The sequence below is a fragment of the Palaemon carinicauda genome, chromosome 36, assembly GCF_036898095.1.
Source record: "Palaemon carinicauda isolate YSFRI2023 chromosome 36, ASM3689809v2, whole genome shotgun sequence".
Classification (NCBI taxonomy): Eukaryota; Metazoa; Arthropoda; class Malacostraca; order Decapoda; family Palaemonidae; genus Palaemon; species Palaemon carinicauda.
The window spans coordinates 14,002,412-14,017,837 of NC_090760.1; the positions used below are offsets into that span (position 1 = coordinate 14,002,412).

Here is a 15,426-nt window from a genome sequence, read left to right on the forward strand (position 1 = left end):
TTGCCATCTGTCAGCTATGAGAATCATAAAGTTTGCAGCTACAGGAGATTATGATTGCTGCCTGCGAGTCAAAGATGGGCAGGTGGTCTACATAGCTGAGATTGATGTCTTCAGGATGAAGTTCCACGGCAAAGCTTACAAGTCATACCTTCTGCCAGCGATGCTTAGTAGCTACTGCCTGCGAGGTGAATTTTATACTCCGTAGCTGCTACCAAAGTCTGCGAGTAAAAAATTACCACTACTCAGCTATTGATTATGCTTTTTCTGCCTGTGAGACAAGTTGCATTTTGATTTTAGAGAGAAAGACCCACTCTGCAGCTACTGGTGATGCTTTTTCTCCCACGCATGAGATTGGTGGGGTTCACAACTGCTGGTGACGATACTATGTTTTATATCAAAATGACTGGCCCTTGAACTCTTGTTCTACCTGCTTGGACTGTATGAGACCCTTGCAGTATTAGTGATCCATTCTGATCAATCTTCTACCTGCATGTTAAATTACCTCCATAGGAATTGGCAATATCTTCTACCTGTGAAGTAGGGTTTGAAGGCCACTGACAAAGTAGGTGGAGAAAAAATATGAATCATAACAATCAACTTGCAACAAAAGAGAAACAGATTTTAGTAACAATGTACGAGTAGCCACATAATATTCTGTAACTGTCTAACTATATGCATTTTAACAATTTTACTTTATGAAATTCTCTAGTTGCAAGAATATATAGTAAATAGTCATTGGTTCAAATACATGTTTTGAATGACCAATATAAATTTAGTGATTTTCCATTTTGTTTATTTCTAAAACATAACATTACTAAATTAATTTTAAAAGTTCCGGAGCTAAACTTAGAGTTTGTAGAAAAAATTAGTTATTTCTTTTTATTGTTTTTTGAGAAGCTAATCAGAAGTCTACCAATAACAATAATTAAAGTCAACTCATGATTTCTAGCAAATTTCCTGTTGTATGATCAGATAAATTTTGTTCTAACTCCCTAAATAAATAATAATTATTACATATAGTCAAGTATAAAAATAAAAATTTTAACAATCTTACAAAATAGATACATGGGCACTGACTTGGAAAATGAGACTGACTTGGAATATGAAAGAAATTTTAAGATTCTTGGCTGAAGTGTGGCAGAAATATATTAAAATTGAAGGAGAAACTAGTGGTTTTTTAGTATAAAGAGGCATAAAAATTCCCGAGAATTAGGAATGCGAAAGGATGAGGAAAACCATCAGATACAGGAGTGGTAAAATTAAGACCTATTAAAGAGCCCATTTAGTCACAAAAAAAGGGAGATAACCTTACAAACTGATAGTTCAGAAAGAAAGTACAACACAAGACTTTAAGAATCTACTTGTTTTACATTCAAACCTATGAAGGGAAGAGATGCCTCAAAAAAAATTAGAATAAAGGAAATTGATTTGAATTTGCTTAGGTTGCAAATTTCAATTAAAAAATTGCTTAGGTTGCAAATTTCAATTAAAAAAAATACTTTCTCTATACTTCTTTACATGGAATATACAATCATAGAAATACGCTGTTTTAAATATGCTAGATATTTAAAACAGTAAAACAAAACTTAATTTTTGGAATATACAAGTATGGATAAAATACATACCTTCCCACAATATTTGCAAACAAATCTCTTGATTCCTTGATGAATAAGTGTGTGAACATCTAAGGATTTATGAGTTTTGAACAACTTCTTGCACTCAGGACAAGGAAGTGATGGAGGGGTATGAACTACCGAATGTTCTCTTAGTAGGTCCTTCCGAGAAAACTGCTTTCCGCAAACATCGCAACCATGTTCTTTAGCAGCAGACCCACCTGAGGAACAAAAGGAGCGTTATTTTTTGCAAATAGCTTTATATAATGACTGAGGGAAGAAGAGGCATGGCATAGAAAAATAAATGGAGTAAACTTAACTCGGGCTGCCAACCTTGCTATGTTCTGTAGAGCGAGACTAAAGGCGGAAAGAACAATAAATTATTTATCTATATCACTACTAGGTTTTACTCCTCATGATAGCTATTTATATCTGCTTCTAGAAACCAAATTCAAACAAAAAATGCAAAAAATCTAATTTGGATAGAAGAAATCTTTATTTCTTTAAATTTCCCAATGTTCTCATGTATGGCTAAAAAAATTTAATGAGATTTTGAAACTCCCTAGCATTGCTCAAATATCTATATTGCTACTAGCATTGATTAAAAATTATAATTCCTCTGGTCAAGCCCAATTAAATAGAATGCTGATACTATTAGTCGCTAAAAATTTAATTGCTTGCATGATAAGACTTCAAATAGCATTTTATAAAATATTTCCGGACCTTTTATCAAAATCAAAATATGCATTTAAAATAAAAATTAGAAAAATCATGTATTGGATATTTCCACTCTTATCCACTTTCAAAAACAAAACTTCTAAATTAGTTTTGGATAAAAAGAGTACTGTATCTTTGTTTCACACTCGCCCAAAATTCCAGTGATGATATAATTTTCTAGAGTAGAAACATTAACTACGTAATTAGAACCAAATGGATATTCAATAAATAGCTCAAATGGACAGCAACGTCTAATTTTCTAGTTGTATGGGGTGCTAAAAGATTTCCTTAAGAAACCACAAGAGATTGTTAACACTCAACAATGATACGCAGTTATAAAAAATAAATAATAATAGATGTCCAAAACATATACAAGGGCTTACAAATAGTATGAGGAACTGAACGCAAACCCGATAAATAAAGAGATCACGAGGAAGCGACACACAATGGCCGCGGCGAACCCCCGAAAGAGAACAACCAGCGGCGAAAGCAAAAAACCAAACACGGTTAAGAATAATAAGTGTCGCTACCTAGAAATCCCAAACAGACAAATATAATACTCAACTTGGGAGTAGGGATCTCTAAAAGTCGGACATCTTCCAAAAAACAATACCTATGCCTTAGAAATGGTGCTAGAGGAGCATTTCACGGAGCAACACAGGTCGAGCCCAGAAAATAAATAATCTTGTGGCTTTACACCAAAATAGTATTTTTCAAGCAAATAAAATGAAACTTTGGTGTCTCTGAAGGATAATCTCAATTCCACCTAACAATATTTACAAAGAAAAAGGAGAGTAAGAAACACAGTACATGTACTTTACTATTCAATGTTTCAATTATGTGTGATTTAGATTATGAAAATCAATTCTAAAGTAAATTCTGCTCCACTGTTCTCAAAATCTACAAATGAGATCTATAACAATGTAACACTTACCATGAGCAGACTTTACATGGGTATTGAAACTATGCCTTGTTGACAAAATTACTCCACATATATTACACTTGAAGTTGAAGTTTCCTTTGGTCTGTGGAGCCTCCTTTATTTCTTCTTTACTACAGCAATTATGACGGTCTAAACTCTCCTGAAAATGTTTAAAATATTGAAAATGCACCACAAATGGAGAATGGGAGCTATCAACCTAATAATACATACATACATACATACATAAATATACCAAGGCACTTCCCCCAATTTTGGGGGGTAGCCGACAACAACAAATGAAACAAAAACAAAAAAGGGGACCTCTACTCTCTACGTTCCTCCCAGCCTAACAAGGGACTCAACCGAGTTCAGCTGGTACTGCTAGTGTAGAGAAAAATAGAAAAACAATGAATAAGCTACATTTGAGAAGTTATAAAAAAGAAAGATCAGTTGCAACATTAAAATGGATACATCATAATTAAACTAAGAAACAAGACATCAATCTGTTCAACGGTAAAGGATATCCAACAAGTTTGAACTAATGTAGTTCCACCAATTCAGTCGGCAGATTAGTTAGATCATTCCACAATATGGTCACAGTTGCAATAAAACTTTCAGAATACTGTGAAGTAAGAGACTTTATGATGAAAAAGCAAGACTTATTATTTAGCTATGCACAAAATGGTGCGGTACAGTCTGGGAAAATAAGACAGCAAAGAAAGGTTAAGTTTGAAAAATCTTGTGCAACATGCGCAAAGAACCAAGTGGATGATGGTGCCAGATAATATGCTGTTAAAGAATTTAATAGACAGCAAGTTTTTGTACAATAAAACAACACAAGAGTCAGTGGCTAAAGATCAGACAGCATCAAAATAGTCTAAACATGGAAGAATGAAAGAATTAAAAAGTTTCCTCAGGATAGATTGATCACCAAAAATGTTAAAGTCTAATTTCTCAACATGCAAATTAAAGTGCTGGAGGGAGTGTACCAATTAAAGAGTATCCAAGATTAATGTAAACTCTCTCTTTGTTATCTAAAACTTTCAATTGTAGAGACCCTGAGCACCATAACATCTCAAGCTTTAACCCTGGATAGGTACGATGGGTCGTTTGCGACCCCGAGCGTCAAAAAAAAACAGGTTTTTCTCACGTGACTCACCCCCGTGATTGAATTTGTGGGTGATCGACCTGCAGGAGGTGTCTCCCCTACACGCTCTAGTAGTGTCCAGATGTGCATTGCTGTAGCTGTACTCCTTCCCCGATTTCTGAGACGCGTCGGGGTCGTTCGCGTCCGAGTTTACCCTTCTAAGGTAGTTTGCATAATTATCAAAGTTATTACGTATTATGAAATTGTCGTAGAATGGTGCAACTTGTATAGGTTATCAGTTGTGGAAAGTCTTGGTGGATTGTTTGGCTACCATGTGCATGATTTTTTTTTTAGTTAAAATGTCGTTCATCACCACGAGGACCATTTTACCGCGAGTGCCCCTTTTTCATTTTTTTTTCATTTTTTTGCCAAGTCATTTTTCCGTAAGATATTGCCAAATAGGGTCGTAAAACTTTTGCTTGTTTAGTGTTGGAAAGTGTGTCTAGATGATCTGGCTACCCATGCATGACTTTGTTTTTGTCAGATACGACGTAGTTATTGGTATATTGGGTATTTAACTGCGGTTACCAATTTCTGTTTTTTTTCAATATTTGTAAAAATTACTACGTAGTAAGGAATTGCCGTATATTATTCATTTTTTTTTCATGTTTATGTGTTAGAAAGTGTGCCTTGATGGTTGGGCTAACACGTGCATGTCTTTTTTTTTTATCTGAGATGCCGTATATTAGAATGTCGGGCATTTTACCGCGAGTGTCTCTTTTTCATTTTTTTTCATTTTTTTGCCAAGTCATTTTTCCGTAAGATATTGCGAAATAGTATCGTAAAACTTTTGCTTTTTTAGTGTTGGAAAGTGTGTCTAGATGATCTGGCTACCCATGCGTGATTTTGTTTTTGTCAGATACGACGTAGTTATTGGTATATTGGGTATTTAACTGCGGTTGCCAATTTCTGTTTTTTTTCAATATTTGTAAAAATTTACTACGTAGTAAGGAATTGCCGTATATTATTGATTTTTTTTTCATGTTTATGTGTTAGAAAGTGTGCCTTGATGGTTGGGCTAACACGTGCATGTCTTTTTTTTTTATCTGAGATGCCGTATATTAGAATGTTGGGCATTTTTCCGCGAGTGCCCCTTTTTATTTGTTTTGCATTTTTTTGCTTAGTCATGTTACCGTAAGGAATTGGCAAGTAGTCTCGCAAAACTTATATTTTTATAGTGTTGGAAAGTGTTTCTAGATGATCTGGCTACCCATGCCTATTTTTTTTTGGCCAGATATGGCGTATATATAAGTATGTGTTCGATTTTCCTGTGATTGCCATTTTTTCGTTTTTTCCCATTTCTTTCAAAATTACTACGTACTAAGGAACTATCACAGAGTAATATTTCATTTATATGTTTATTTGTCGGAAAATGTGCCTTGATGGTTTGCCTAGCACGTGGCTGAAATTTTTTTTTTCTGAAATGCCGTATATTAGAATGGCCATTTTTCCACGAGTGCCCCTTTTTATTTGTTTTGCATTTTTTTGCTTAGTCATGTTACCGTAAGGAATTGGCAAGTAGTGTCGCAAAACTTATAATTTTATAGTGTTGGAAAGTGTTTCTAGATGATCTGGCTACCCATGCCTATCTTCTTTTTTTAGCCAGTTATGGCGTATATATAGGTATGTGTTCGATTTTCCTGTGATTGCCATTTTTTCGTTTTTTCCCATTTCTTTCAAAATTACTACGTACTAAGGAACTATCACAGAGTAATTATTCATTTAGATGTTTATTTGTCGGAAAATGTGCCTTGATGGTTTGCCTAGCACGTGGCTGAATTTTTTTTTTTCTGAAATGCCGTATATTAGAATGTTAGCCATTTTTCCGCGAGTGCCCCTTTTTATTTGTTTTGCATTTTTTTGCTTAGTCATGTTACCGTAAGGAATTGGCAAGTAGTGTCGCAAAACTTATATTTTTATAGTGTTGGAAAGTGTTTCTAGATGATCTGGCTACCCATGCCTATCTTTTTTTTAGCCAGATATGGCATATATATAGGTATGTGTTCGATTTTCCGGCGATTGCCATTTTTTCGTTTTTTCCCAATTCTTTCAAAATTACTACGTACTAAGGAACTATCACAGAGTAATGATTCCTCTAGATGTTTATTTGTCGGAAAATTTTGTTTACTTTTTTTTTTGATTGAATATCATCAAATTTTTTTAGCTAAAATATTATATTGTTTTACATTTTTTTTTTCGATTTTATTTCCCTTCAAAAAAATTTTTTTGGGTCAGAATTTTAATTTTATAGTCGTAAAATAATCGACAATTATCCAGCAACCCACCATACAATTTTTATGCATATCCAATAATAATTAGATTAGTAAATAACACCTTGAAATTGACATACCCTTCCTACATTTCAAGTGGCAGATTAGGGAGTCTGAGTCAGTGTGGTTGGCGGCCATTTTGTGGACATATCCGAAGCGTAAGCTGCCCTATCTATATATATTCTTGTTCCCTATAGAATTTGTGATATTTTGGTATATTTTTACCTGCATAAATATCATATTATATATAAGATATATGTATTTTTTTACGAAATTTCTAAGTACTCAAAAAATTACCTTTAGATATGGCCCCTGATATAAATGTAATTTACAAAATAATGAAGATTTTATACATATTTCTATTTTAGGATAACATATGTTTATTCCCTAAAAAAATTAGCCACTTCCTATTTCATTTGGGTACCCAAAAAAATTCATGAAATTTGGACAAATTTTTTTGGCCAAAAAAAGTTACCCTTTTTTTCTCATTTCAGATCTTCACCTCCATGGGTCTGACTTCATCCAAAATACATCAAGATGTGTCCTAAACATTCAAGAATCAATTCCTAAATGGATTTGTGTATATATGTATAAACTTTTTTTTTATGAATTTTTATGTCAGGTCTTTTTTTTTCTACTTAATTTTTTAAAATATTTATAATAAATAGTTTTTCTGCAGATGAGTAGTATTTATCTTTACAGTTGTTTTAAGCATTCATTGAAGTTTTTTTTGGCAAAAGAAAAAAGGAGGTTACTGCAAAAACTGATTTTTCAAGAATTTTTTTTGGCGTCGGGGTCGTTCGCGTCCGAGTATACCCTTAAAGGGGTGTCCGAGGAGCGTACCTATCCAGGGTTAACAGAATATGTAATGGCTACATGTATAAGTACAACCTAATAAGCATAGGTCAACTTTATGGAAAAGTACCTTTGGAACAGATGACATCACCCAGTATTTATATTTTAGGCTAAAACCATTGAAATGATAGGGGTAGCAAAAAATTATTAGCCATCAACAATTCTACGATATCTTTAAGGTATTTTCCAAAAACTTTTCATATTTTATTTACCTTTCTTGACATTTATTGTTAAGTGGCAGAAAACAAATTATAATCTACTTATTTTTCTAACACAATTGCCATACTACCGCCAACATTCTTCTCCACGTTTGAACTGGAAATTTACCACTTATACATTAGAGAAGAAATAAGATAAAAAGAGGAGGCACCTGAAAAACAGTATTAGGTAAATAAGTATGAAACTTGTCACAATTAACACTAAACATCAATTGCCAGTTAAGAAATTAATTGTATAAGAACTGTACTTAAAACAGGATAGCGTGTTACTAAATATACCCTCCATTCAACACAACCAATTAGCCATTAGCTTTTTTACAGAGTATGCAACAAAAACTGTTAGAAGCTGAAGTAGAGAAAACTATTATCTACATAATCATAAAGGAAAAAAAAGTACATGTAATTCCATGGAATGATTTCCTCCATCAATAAAACTACCTGCTCTCAGTATCATTAATGAGTAGTAACAGGAAAGCTTAATAAAATAACTACCAGTACTAACACTCCAAGGAACATGAAATACAGTAATGTTCAACTTCAACAAATGAATATGCAGAAAATAAGCCATATATTATATCATCATAACAGAACAATATCTATACATCCTCAAGACTATTATCCCTTTCGTCCCCAAAGGACGTACCGGTACGTTCTTGCAAAACACTGTTTTTTACATGTTTTTGATAACTTTATGAGAAACTTCAGGCATTTTCCAAAAGAATGAGACCAACCTGACCTCTATGACAAAAATTAAGGCTGTTAGAGCAATTTAAAAAAAAATATATAGCAAAATGTGCTCAAAATTTAACCTTACCTTAGGGGTAAAAGGGGTTATTATTATTATTATTATTATTATTATTATTATTATTATTATTATTATTATTATTATTATTATGACCCAAGTTGTAAATGCAAGATAACTATAAGCCCAAGGGCTCCAAGAAGGAAAAATAGTCCAGTGAGGATAGGAAACAAAGAAATAACAAAAAAATATGAATAAACAATGAAAATAAAATATTTCAAGAGCAGTAACATCATTAAATTAGATCCTTCACATATAACTATAAAAACTACAAAAAATAAGAGGAAGAGAAATAAGATAGAACAGCATGCACGAGTGTACCCAAAAGCAAGAGAACTTTAATTCAAGACAGTGGGAACCATGGTACAGAGGCTATGGCACTACTTAAGACCAGAGAACAATGGTTTGATTTTGGAGTATCCTCCTAGAAGAGCTGCTTACCATACCTAGACAGTCTCCTCTACCCTTACCAAGAGGAAAGTAGTCACTGAACAATTACATTGCAGTTATTAACCCTTGACCAAAGAAGAATTGTTTGGTAATCTTGGTGTTGTTAGGTGTATGAGGACCGAGGAGAATGTCGTAAGAATAGGCCCGACTATTCGATGTATACGTAGGCAAAGACAAAATAAGCCAAGGCACCAGCCACCCATTGAGATACTACCGCTAGAGTTATGGGGTCCTTTGACTGGCCAGACTGTACTACATTGGATCCTTCTCTCTGGTTATGGTTCATTTTCCCTTTGCCTTATATACACCGAATAGTCTGACCTATTATTTACATGTTCTCATCCGTCCTAATACACCTGACAACACTGAGATTGCCATTCAATTCTTCTTCATGGCACTGTAATTTTTCAGTGGCCAATTTCCTCTTGGTAAGGGTATACATTCTTTAGCTATGGTAAGCAGCTCTTCTAGGAGAAGGACACTCCAAAATCAAACCATTGTTTTCTAGTCTTAGGCAGTGCCATAGCCTCTGTACCTTGGTCTTCCACTGTTTTGGATTAGAGTTCGCTGGCTTGAGGGTACACTCGGGCCCACTATTCTGCCTTATTTCTCTTCTTCTTATTTTGTTATAGTTTTATGGTTTATATCGAATATATTTCTTTCAATGTTGTTACCCTTTTTAAATATCTTGTTTTTCCTTGTTTCCTTTCCTCACTGGGCTATTTTCCCTGTTGGAGCACCTGGGCTTATAGCATCCTGCTTTTCTAACTAGGGTTGTAGCTTGATAAGTAATAATAATAGTAATAATAATAATAGTAATAATAACAATAATAATAATAATAATAATAATAATAATAATAATAATAATAATAAACAGAGAGGAATCCAATGTAGTATTGTCTGGCCAGTCAAAGGACCCAATAACTCTCTAGCAGTAGTATCTCAACGGGTGGCTGTACTATATGGCCCATCAAAGGACCCATAACTCTCTAGCGGTAGTATCTCAACGGGTGGCTGTACTGTACGGTCAATCAAAGGACCCATAACTCTCTAGCAGTAGTATCTCAACGGGTGGCTGTACTGTATGGCCAATCAAAGGACCCATAACTCTCTAGCGGTAGTATCTCAACGGGTGGCTGGTGCCCTGGCCAACCTACACCTACCTAGTAAAATAATAAGACCTATCTAGCAATTAATAGCAGCAACCAGTGGCTTGTGTAAGCGACTGTGCCTTTGTCTTTCACTCGAGAAGTCCCAACTATTCCATATCCTCTCGACATAAGTCATTAAGGAGGGGGGGGGGTGTATACGAACATCTGGCCAAAAAAACTATGTATTGCTGACTTTCACTGAAGGAAAATGAGGTCCTTTATAGCTTTAAATAATAGAAACAGTTACCTAATTACAGTATATATCTATATACCTCAGCACCATGTAACCAAATCCAGAATTCTTTGAAAAATATAAATCAACTAGATGCAAAAATATTATCATCATTATTACTAGCTAAGCTACAACTCTAGTTGGAAAAGCAGGATGCTATTAGCCTAAGGGCTCCAACAGGGAAAAATAGCCCAGAGAGGAAGGGAAATAAGTAAATAAACTGAAAATTAATGAATAATGAATATAAAGTATCTTTTAAGATCAGTAACCGTGTTAAAATAAAACCGTCATATAAAACCTATGGACACACTTATGTCAGCCTATTAAATATAGCTATATGATGAAGGCATGACTGTTGGAATTAACTGCATACCCAGTATTACATACATGATGGTACAGTGTGGGAAGATGTGAATGCAAAGATGGTCAAAATTATGTTAAGTCTTAATCGACATGCAAAACGAACTATGGTAACTGGCGACAATGCCAGATTAATATCTCGATCAGGGATAAGAAATTTAATAGAAAGCAAGTCTATGTCCAACAAATCAAGATGAGATTCAGCAGCTGAAGGCCAGAAGGGAATACAATACTCAAAACAAAGCAGAATGAAAGAATTAAAATATTTCTTCAGAATAGACTGACCACCAAAAATCTGAAAAAAACTTTCTCAGTAAGCCTACTTTTTGTGCAATTAAAGAAGAAATGGACAATATGTTTTTCTCAAAAGGGATTATGCAATCAAGAATCACACTTTAAACTTTATAAGAGTTGTATCGAGTTGAAGAAACATTAATAATGCTGAGATCTTGATGGTGAGTCACTTTCCTCAACCTACTTAACTATCCACTATATTCCAGTGTCAAGGTAACAAACCCTACCCATTGCATTGGTATGAGTTACGCGATTTACTGAAGTAATTGAGTGTGCCATTGCCAAAACCTACATCAGATCTTAGGTATCCAGTACAGGAAATAATGTGTCACATTAAGACCAAACCCCATCAAAACAAACAAATTATGTTCATTTAAAAGTTGGTTAAAACAAATTGGATGTAATGCTTTACAAAAACCACTTCAGCTTCTCCATATAGAGCCTAGCATTGACAAACTACTTTCATTTATTATTGCTGTTTCGCATAAAAATAGCAATAATTACACTGGGATTTATATATAGCCTTATCATCTCTCCAATATTAGTTACAGTACTATATACTAAAATTAAGTCTCAATCATAAACTTATCAAGGATAATTATTGAAACAGCATTATATCTACTGTATTTGTACTGCATGGTGTTCCTCATGTAATACTGATGCAATCAGTGACCTGAACTGCTTTTTATGCCCCATGGATGATATTCACCATACTTGAGAATCCAAATTTTCTACTTGCCATACCTTGCGATAGAACGATCGTCTGCAAGACATACACGTAAACGGCGGCGGTCCATGTACAGCTGCATGTCTATTAAGGGCCTGTACAGAACGGAATTCTGCACCACAATGATCACAAGTAAGTTCAACTCTGCACACATGGATCTCTGAAAGTATAAAGTTCATAAATAAAAACGATAGGAAATATATTATAGCATATTCAATTACTCTCACCAAAGTCTAATTCAATACTGTAGTAATAACAGTCAAAGTGTTGTAATAATAATAATAATATAACTTTTTTTATAAAAAACTTAATTGATACTATAGCAAGTGATGTATAAGGCAGTTTTCAACAAAAGTATATTTATATCATCCAGCAATGTTGTTATTCCTTTGAGGGTGGTCCAGAACTTTATAGATATTACTTTGGAAATCTTAGGTTCTTGTACTGCATATGTCACACAGCAAAATAGGTGCAATATAATCTATTTATAATCAACAACTTTTTACCAAATACTTTGTGATTTTGCCTAATTATCCATTCTTACTTTTAGTTACAGAGTGGATGGTGCTGTGTATAACAATGTAAATTGAAATTTTGAGAAAAAAAAGTCATTGTATTTTTTGGAAAAAATATCACAATGTTTACTAGAAATTCAAAGGATTTTCTAAAGCATTCTTAAAGACTCCTATGCTTTCTCTCAAAAGATACATACAAAGCGCTATTGAAGCCCTTTAAAATAATTCTGGTCTAACCAAATCTTTATCTCATTAATAGAATATTTAGTAAAAAGTATTTAGAGAAAACTCTTCTGCAATCAAAATAACTTAATCTAGATATGAAAAGTATTGGAATAAAAATCTTTTTCAGTTAGGAACAATCTACACATCCCGTAATCTAATAATGATTTATGGAAGATAAGTGGTAGTTCAAATCTTCAGCAGTTGGGCTCCTTTAATTTCATAGCAAAGTCCAATACAACATCAACAAATTGAGAAAAGCAATAATTTTTTTGAGAAACAATTTCCCACAAAATGATAGCTACTATAACCTAAGGCATTACTGTACTACATTAATATGACAGTGTATCTTAAGCAGGAGCACCTTTTAAGAAATCCTGGAGATTATACTACACCTTATTACATAAATGAATCCCAAGTTGGAATTTATGAACCACTGACGTGGAAAAAGTTTCTGCGACTTTCGATATTGACTTTTCCATTTCAGTAACACTACTGATTTGAAGTTACTTGGTAATTGCTCCTGCAATGGCAGCTAACACTAATTTCTTACGAGGTTGAAAAAGCCATTCTTATTCAAAACCCTTTCACCTAAAAACCAAAAACAATCATGATACTCTACCAAATCCAACGCGCGTTTTGAAACGCTGATCGCAACCACTGCAGTTAAAGGGGTGCGTATGCTTCTGGTAGTGAGTGCGAAATTCCGAAGTGCTTGTCGATACCTCCCCACAATCTTCACATTTCACATGACCAAAGGAAACCACTTGCTGAATCTGAAGAAAAAATAGCACTAGTGACAAGAGTACATAAATAAAGCTTCATATTACTAGCTGCAAAACACCATAACACTTCAGTGGATAGATTTATGGAATCCTGAATTTGGGCCATTTGACTCCGCACTGGAGGTCAATCAGAACCCAGGTAAAACTAAGGGGGAAACTTGATGTTTGCAAAAAGATTAAAATTTAAAAGGCTGGAGAGCAAGAGCAAAGGAAAACTCTAGAAAGAATACAGAAAAAAGTGTGCAAATTGGATCCTGAATACTACAAAGACCCATAACTAGTGAGAACAGTGAACTGCATGAGGTGCACAGATGGGACTAGCCCACTTAAAGTGACTACAATGGGCAGACTAATTTCTTAACATTTTCTGATTGATACATATAAGGAAATTTGGGTTACATTTGGGAATAAAGTGCTAAAAATTACTTAAAATATGTACAGAAATCTGCTCATTGTTAATTATAATCACTGCAATCAGTGTTAATCCTTCTTTCTCTTAACCTTTGCAATATCAATATTGCATCATTAGATCAATATATCAATCTATGGGTGTCTGACAAACCTTTTTGAACAGCTAAATCTTCCTTCAAGTTCCAATAAACCTACGTTAAATTTAATTACCTGTCTGCATAACTGAATATGATGTTTCAAGCTGGTGTTGGTAGCATATGTTTTATTACAAATCTCACACTGGTACTGTCGACTGTGACCATTAATATGTCGATCCAGCAAAGATTGATTGACAAATTCCTTACTACATACCCCACACTGTAAAAGAAATAGAATAGAATTAGAATACTAATCTTTGTGCTATACTTCATGTAACATTTTACACATTTTTCAAACTAGTACTAAAGTCATTTGCTTAAAATTAAAATGTGCTCAATAAACAAATGCAAGATTTGCAGATTGCCATTATGGTTATCCAAACTATTATAGTAGATAAATCTTACATAGATAAATTCATCATCACTTTATTCTAACTTATATATCCATCCTGGCAGTGCTCTCAGGCTGAAACAATGATCAGTGAGCTTCCATTATAACCAAAAATGAATTAGTTTAAGATAAAATCTACTAAAAACATACTGTCAGTTTCCTTGCACTTGCCATTTTACAAATTTTTTCACAATACATTTATGACTCTTCCAACTCCAAAAATAATAAAGAACATATCATGGACATGAATCCCTGCATTTCTAAAGCAAATTAAACTATATTCATATCAACTTAAGAAAAATCCAGTAAGATCATCTTTATACACATTTAAGAACCAATTAATTCTATTTGGTCAGTTACTAGGAAGTTGTAAGAAATTACAGCAAGTTGTTCCATTTTAATAAAATATTCCTCAGAGCCTCCACAGAGTTAATCATAAAATTAGACTTCTTGATATTTTAGGTCTTATGTTTATGAGCTAAACTAAGCATTGCAAGACTGCACACAATCAAGAAATGATAAAATGGAAAAGTATTCTTACAAGACAGCAAATCTAAAATACATAAAATTTTACCCTATCTTGAGATAATTCCTCTATCCTAACAATTAATGTATTTGAAAAAAGAAAATAGTTAACAAAAGGTGGTTTAATTTTTTGCAAAGAATCATCCTCCTTAAACCAAAGGAACTAGACATTTTCCAAATTGGCTCACCAACAACCATGTTCAAAAGTATTCTAGAAGACTCAATTTATTAAAAAAAAAAAAGCATCATCCTTAATGAATCTTAATCATCTAGTAAAATAAAAGTAAAAGTTCAATAAATTCTATCACAAAATAAAATTCTAAGCTAACTTGATCAATCTAAAATTGACTGGCTTGGGCAGAAATAAAGTCAATTTTGTTACCTGGTAAGACATCGTCATTTCAACAGTTGGACAATTCTTCATGTGTTTCTCAAGTGAGTCTAGACTCGAATAGAACCTGCCACAGCGAATACATTTTTTGCTTCCTGAAAATATAATAGCCTTTATCAAAGTGACATGTATATAATAACCATCAACAACGATCAAAATTAATAAAGCATATAAAATGATAAATATTCAAACAATATGCACTGGATTGAAATTGGGATTAAAAACCTATGCATATATAATAACACTTTACCTGATCTCTAAATCAAAAACAATTTGTTACAAGACTTATTA

General features: G+C 33.5%; 1 protein-coding gene across 3 annotated transcripts in view; it reads right to left on the minus strand.

Moving 5' to 3' along the window:
- The window catches only part of LOC137628757 (PR domain zinc finger protein 15-like), a 97,201-nt gene that overhangs the window by 6,788 nt on the left and 74,987 nt on the right, over window positions 1-15,426 (minus strand). For all 3 annotated transcript variants that reach the window (XM_068359947.1, XM_068359945.1, XM_068359946.1), the window contains exons 11-16: window positions 15,127-15,230; window positions 13,902-14,048; window positions 13,118-13,271; window positions 11,776-11,918; window positions 3,265-3,412; window positions 1,626-1,834 (exon numbers count right to left, since the gene is read on the minus strand). In XM_068359947.1, the coding sequence (XP_068216048.1) occupies window positions 1,626-1,834; window positions 3,265-3,412; window positions 11,776-11,918; window positions 13,118-13,271; window positions 13,902-14,048; window positions 15,127-15,230 (905 nt within the window). The remainder of the gene's footprint in view (window positions 1-1,625; window positions 1,835-3,264; window positions 3,413-11,775; window positions 11,919-13,117; window positions 13,272-13,901; window positions 14,049-15,126; window positions 15,231-15,426) is intronic.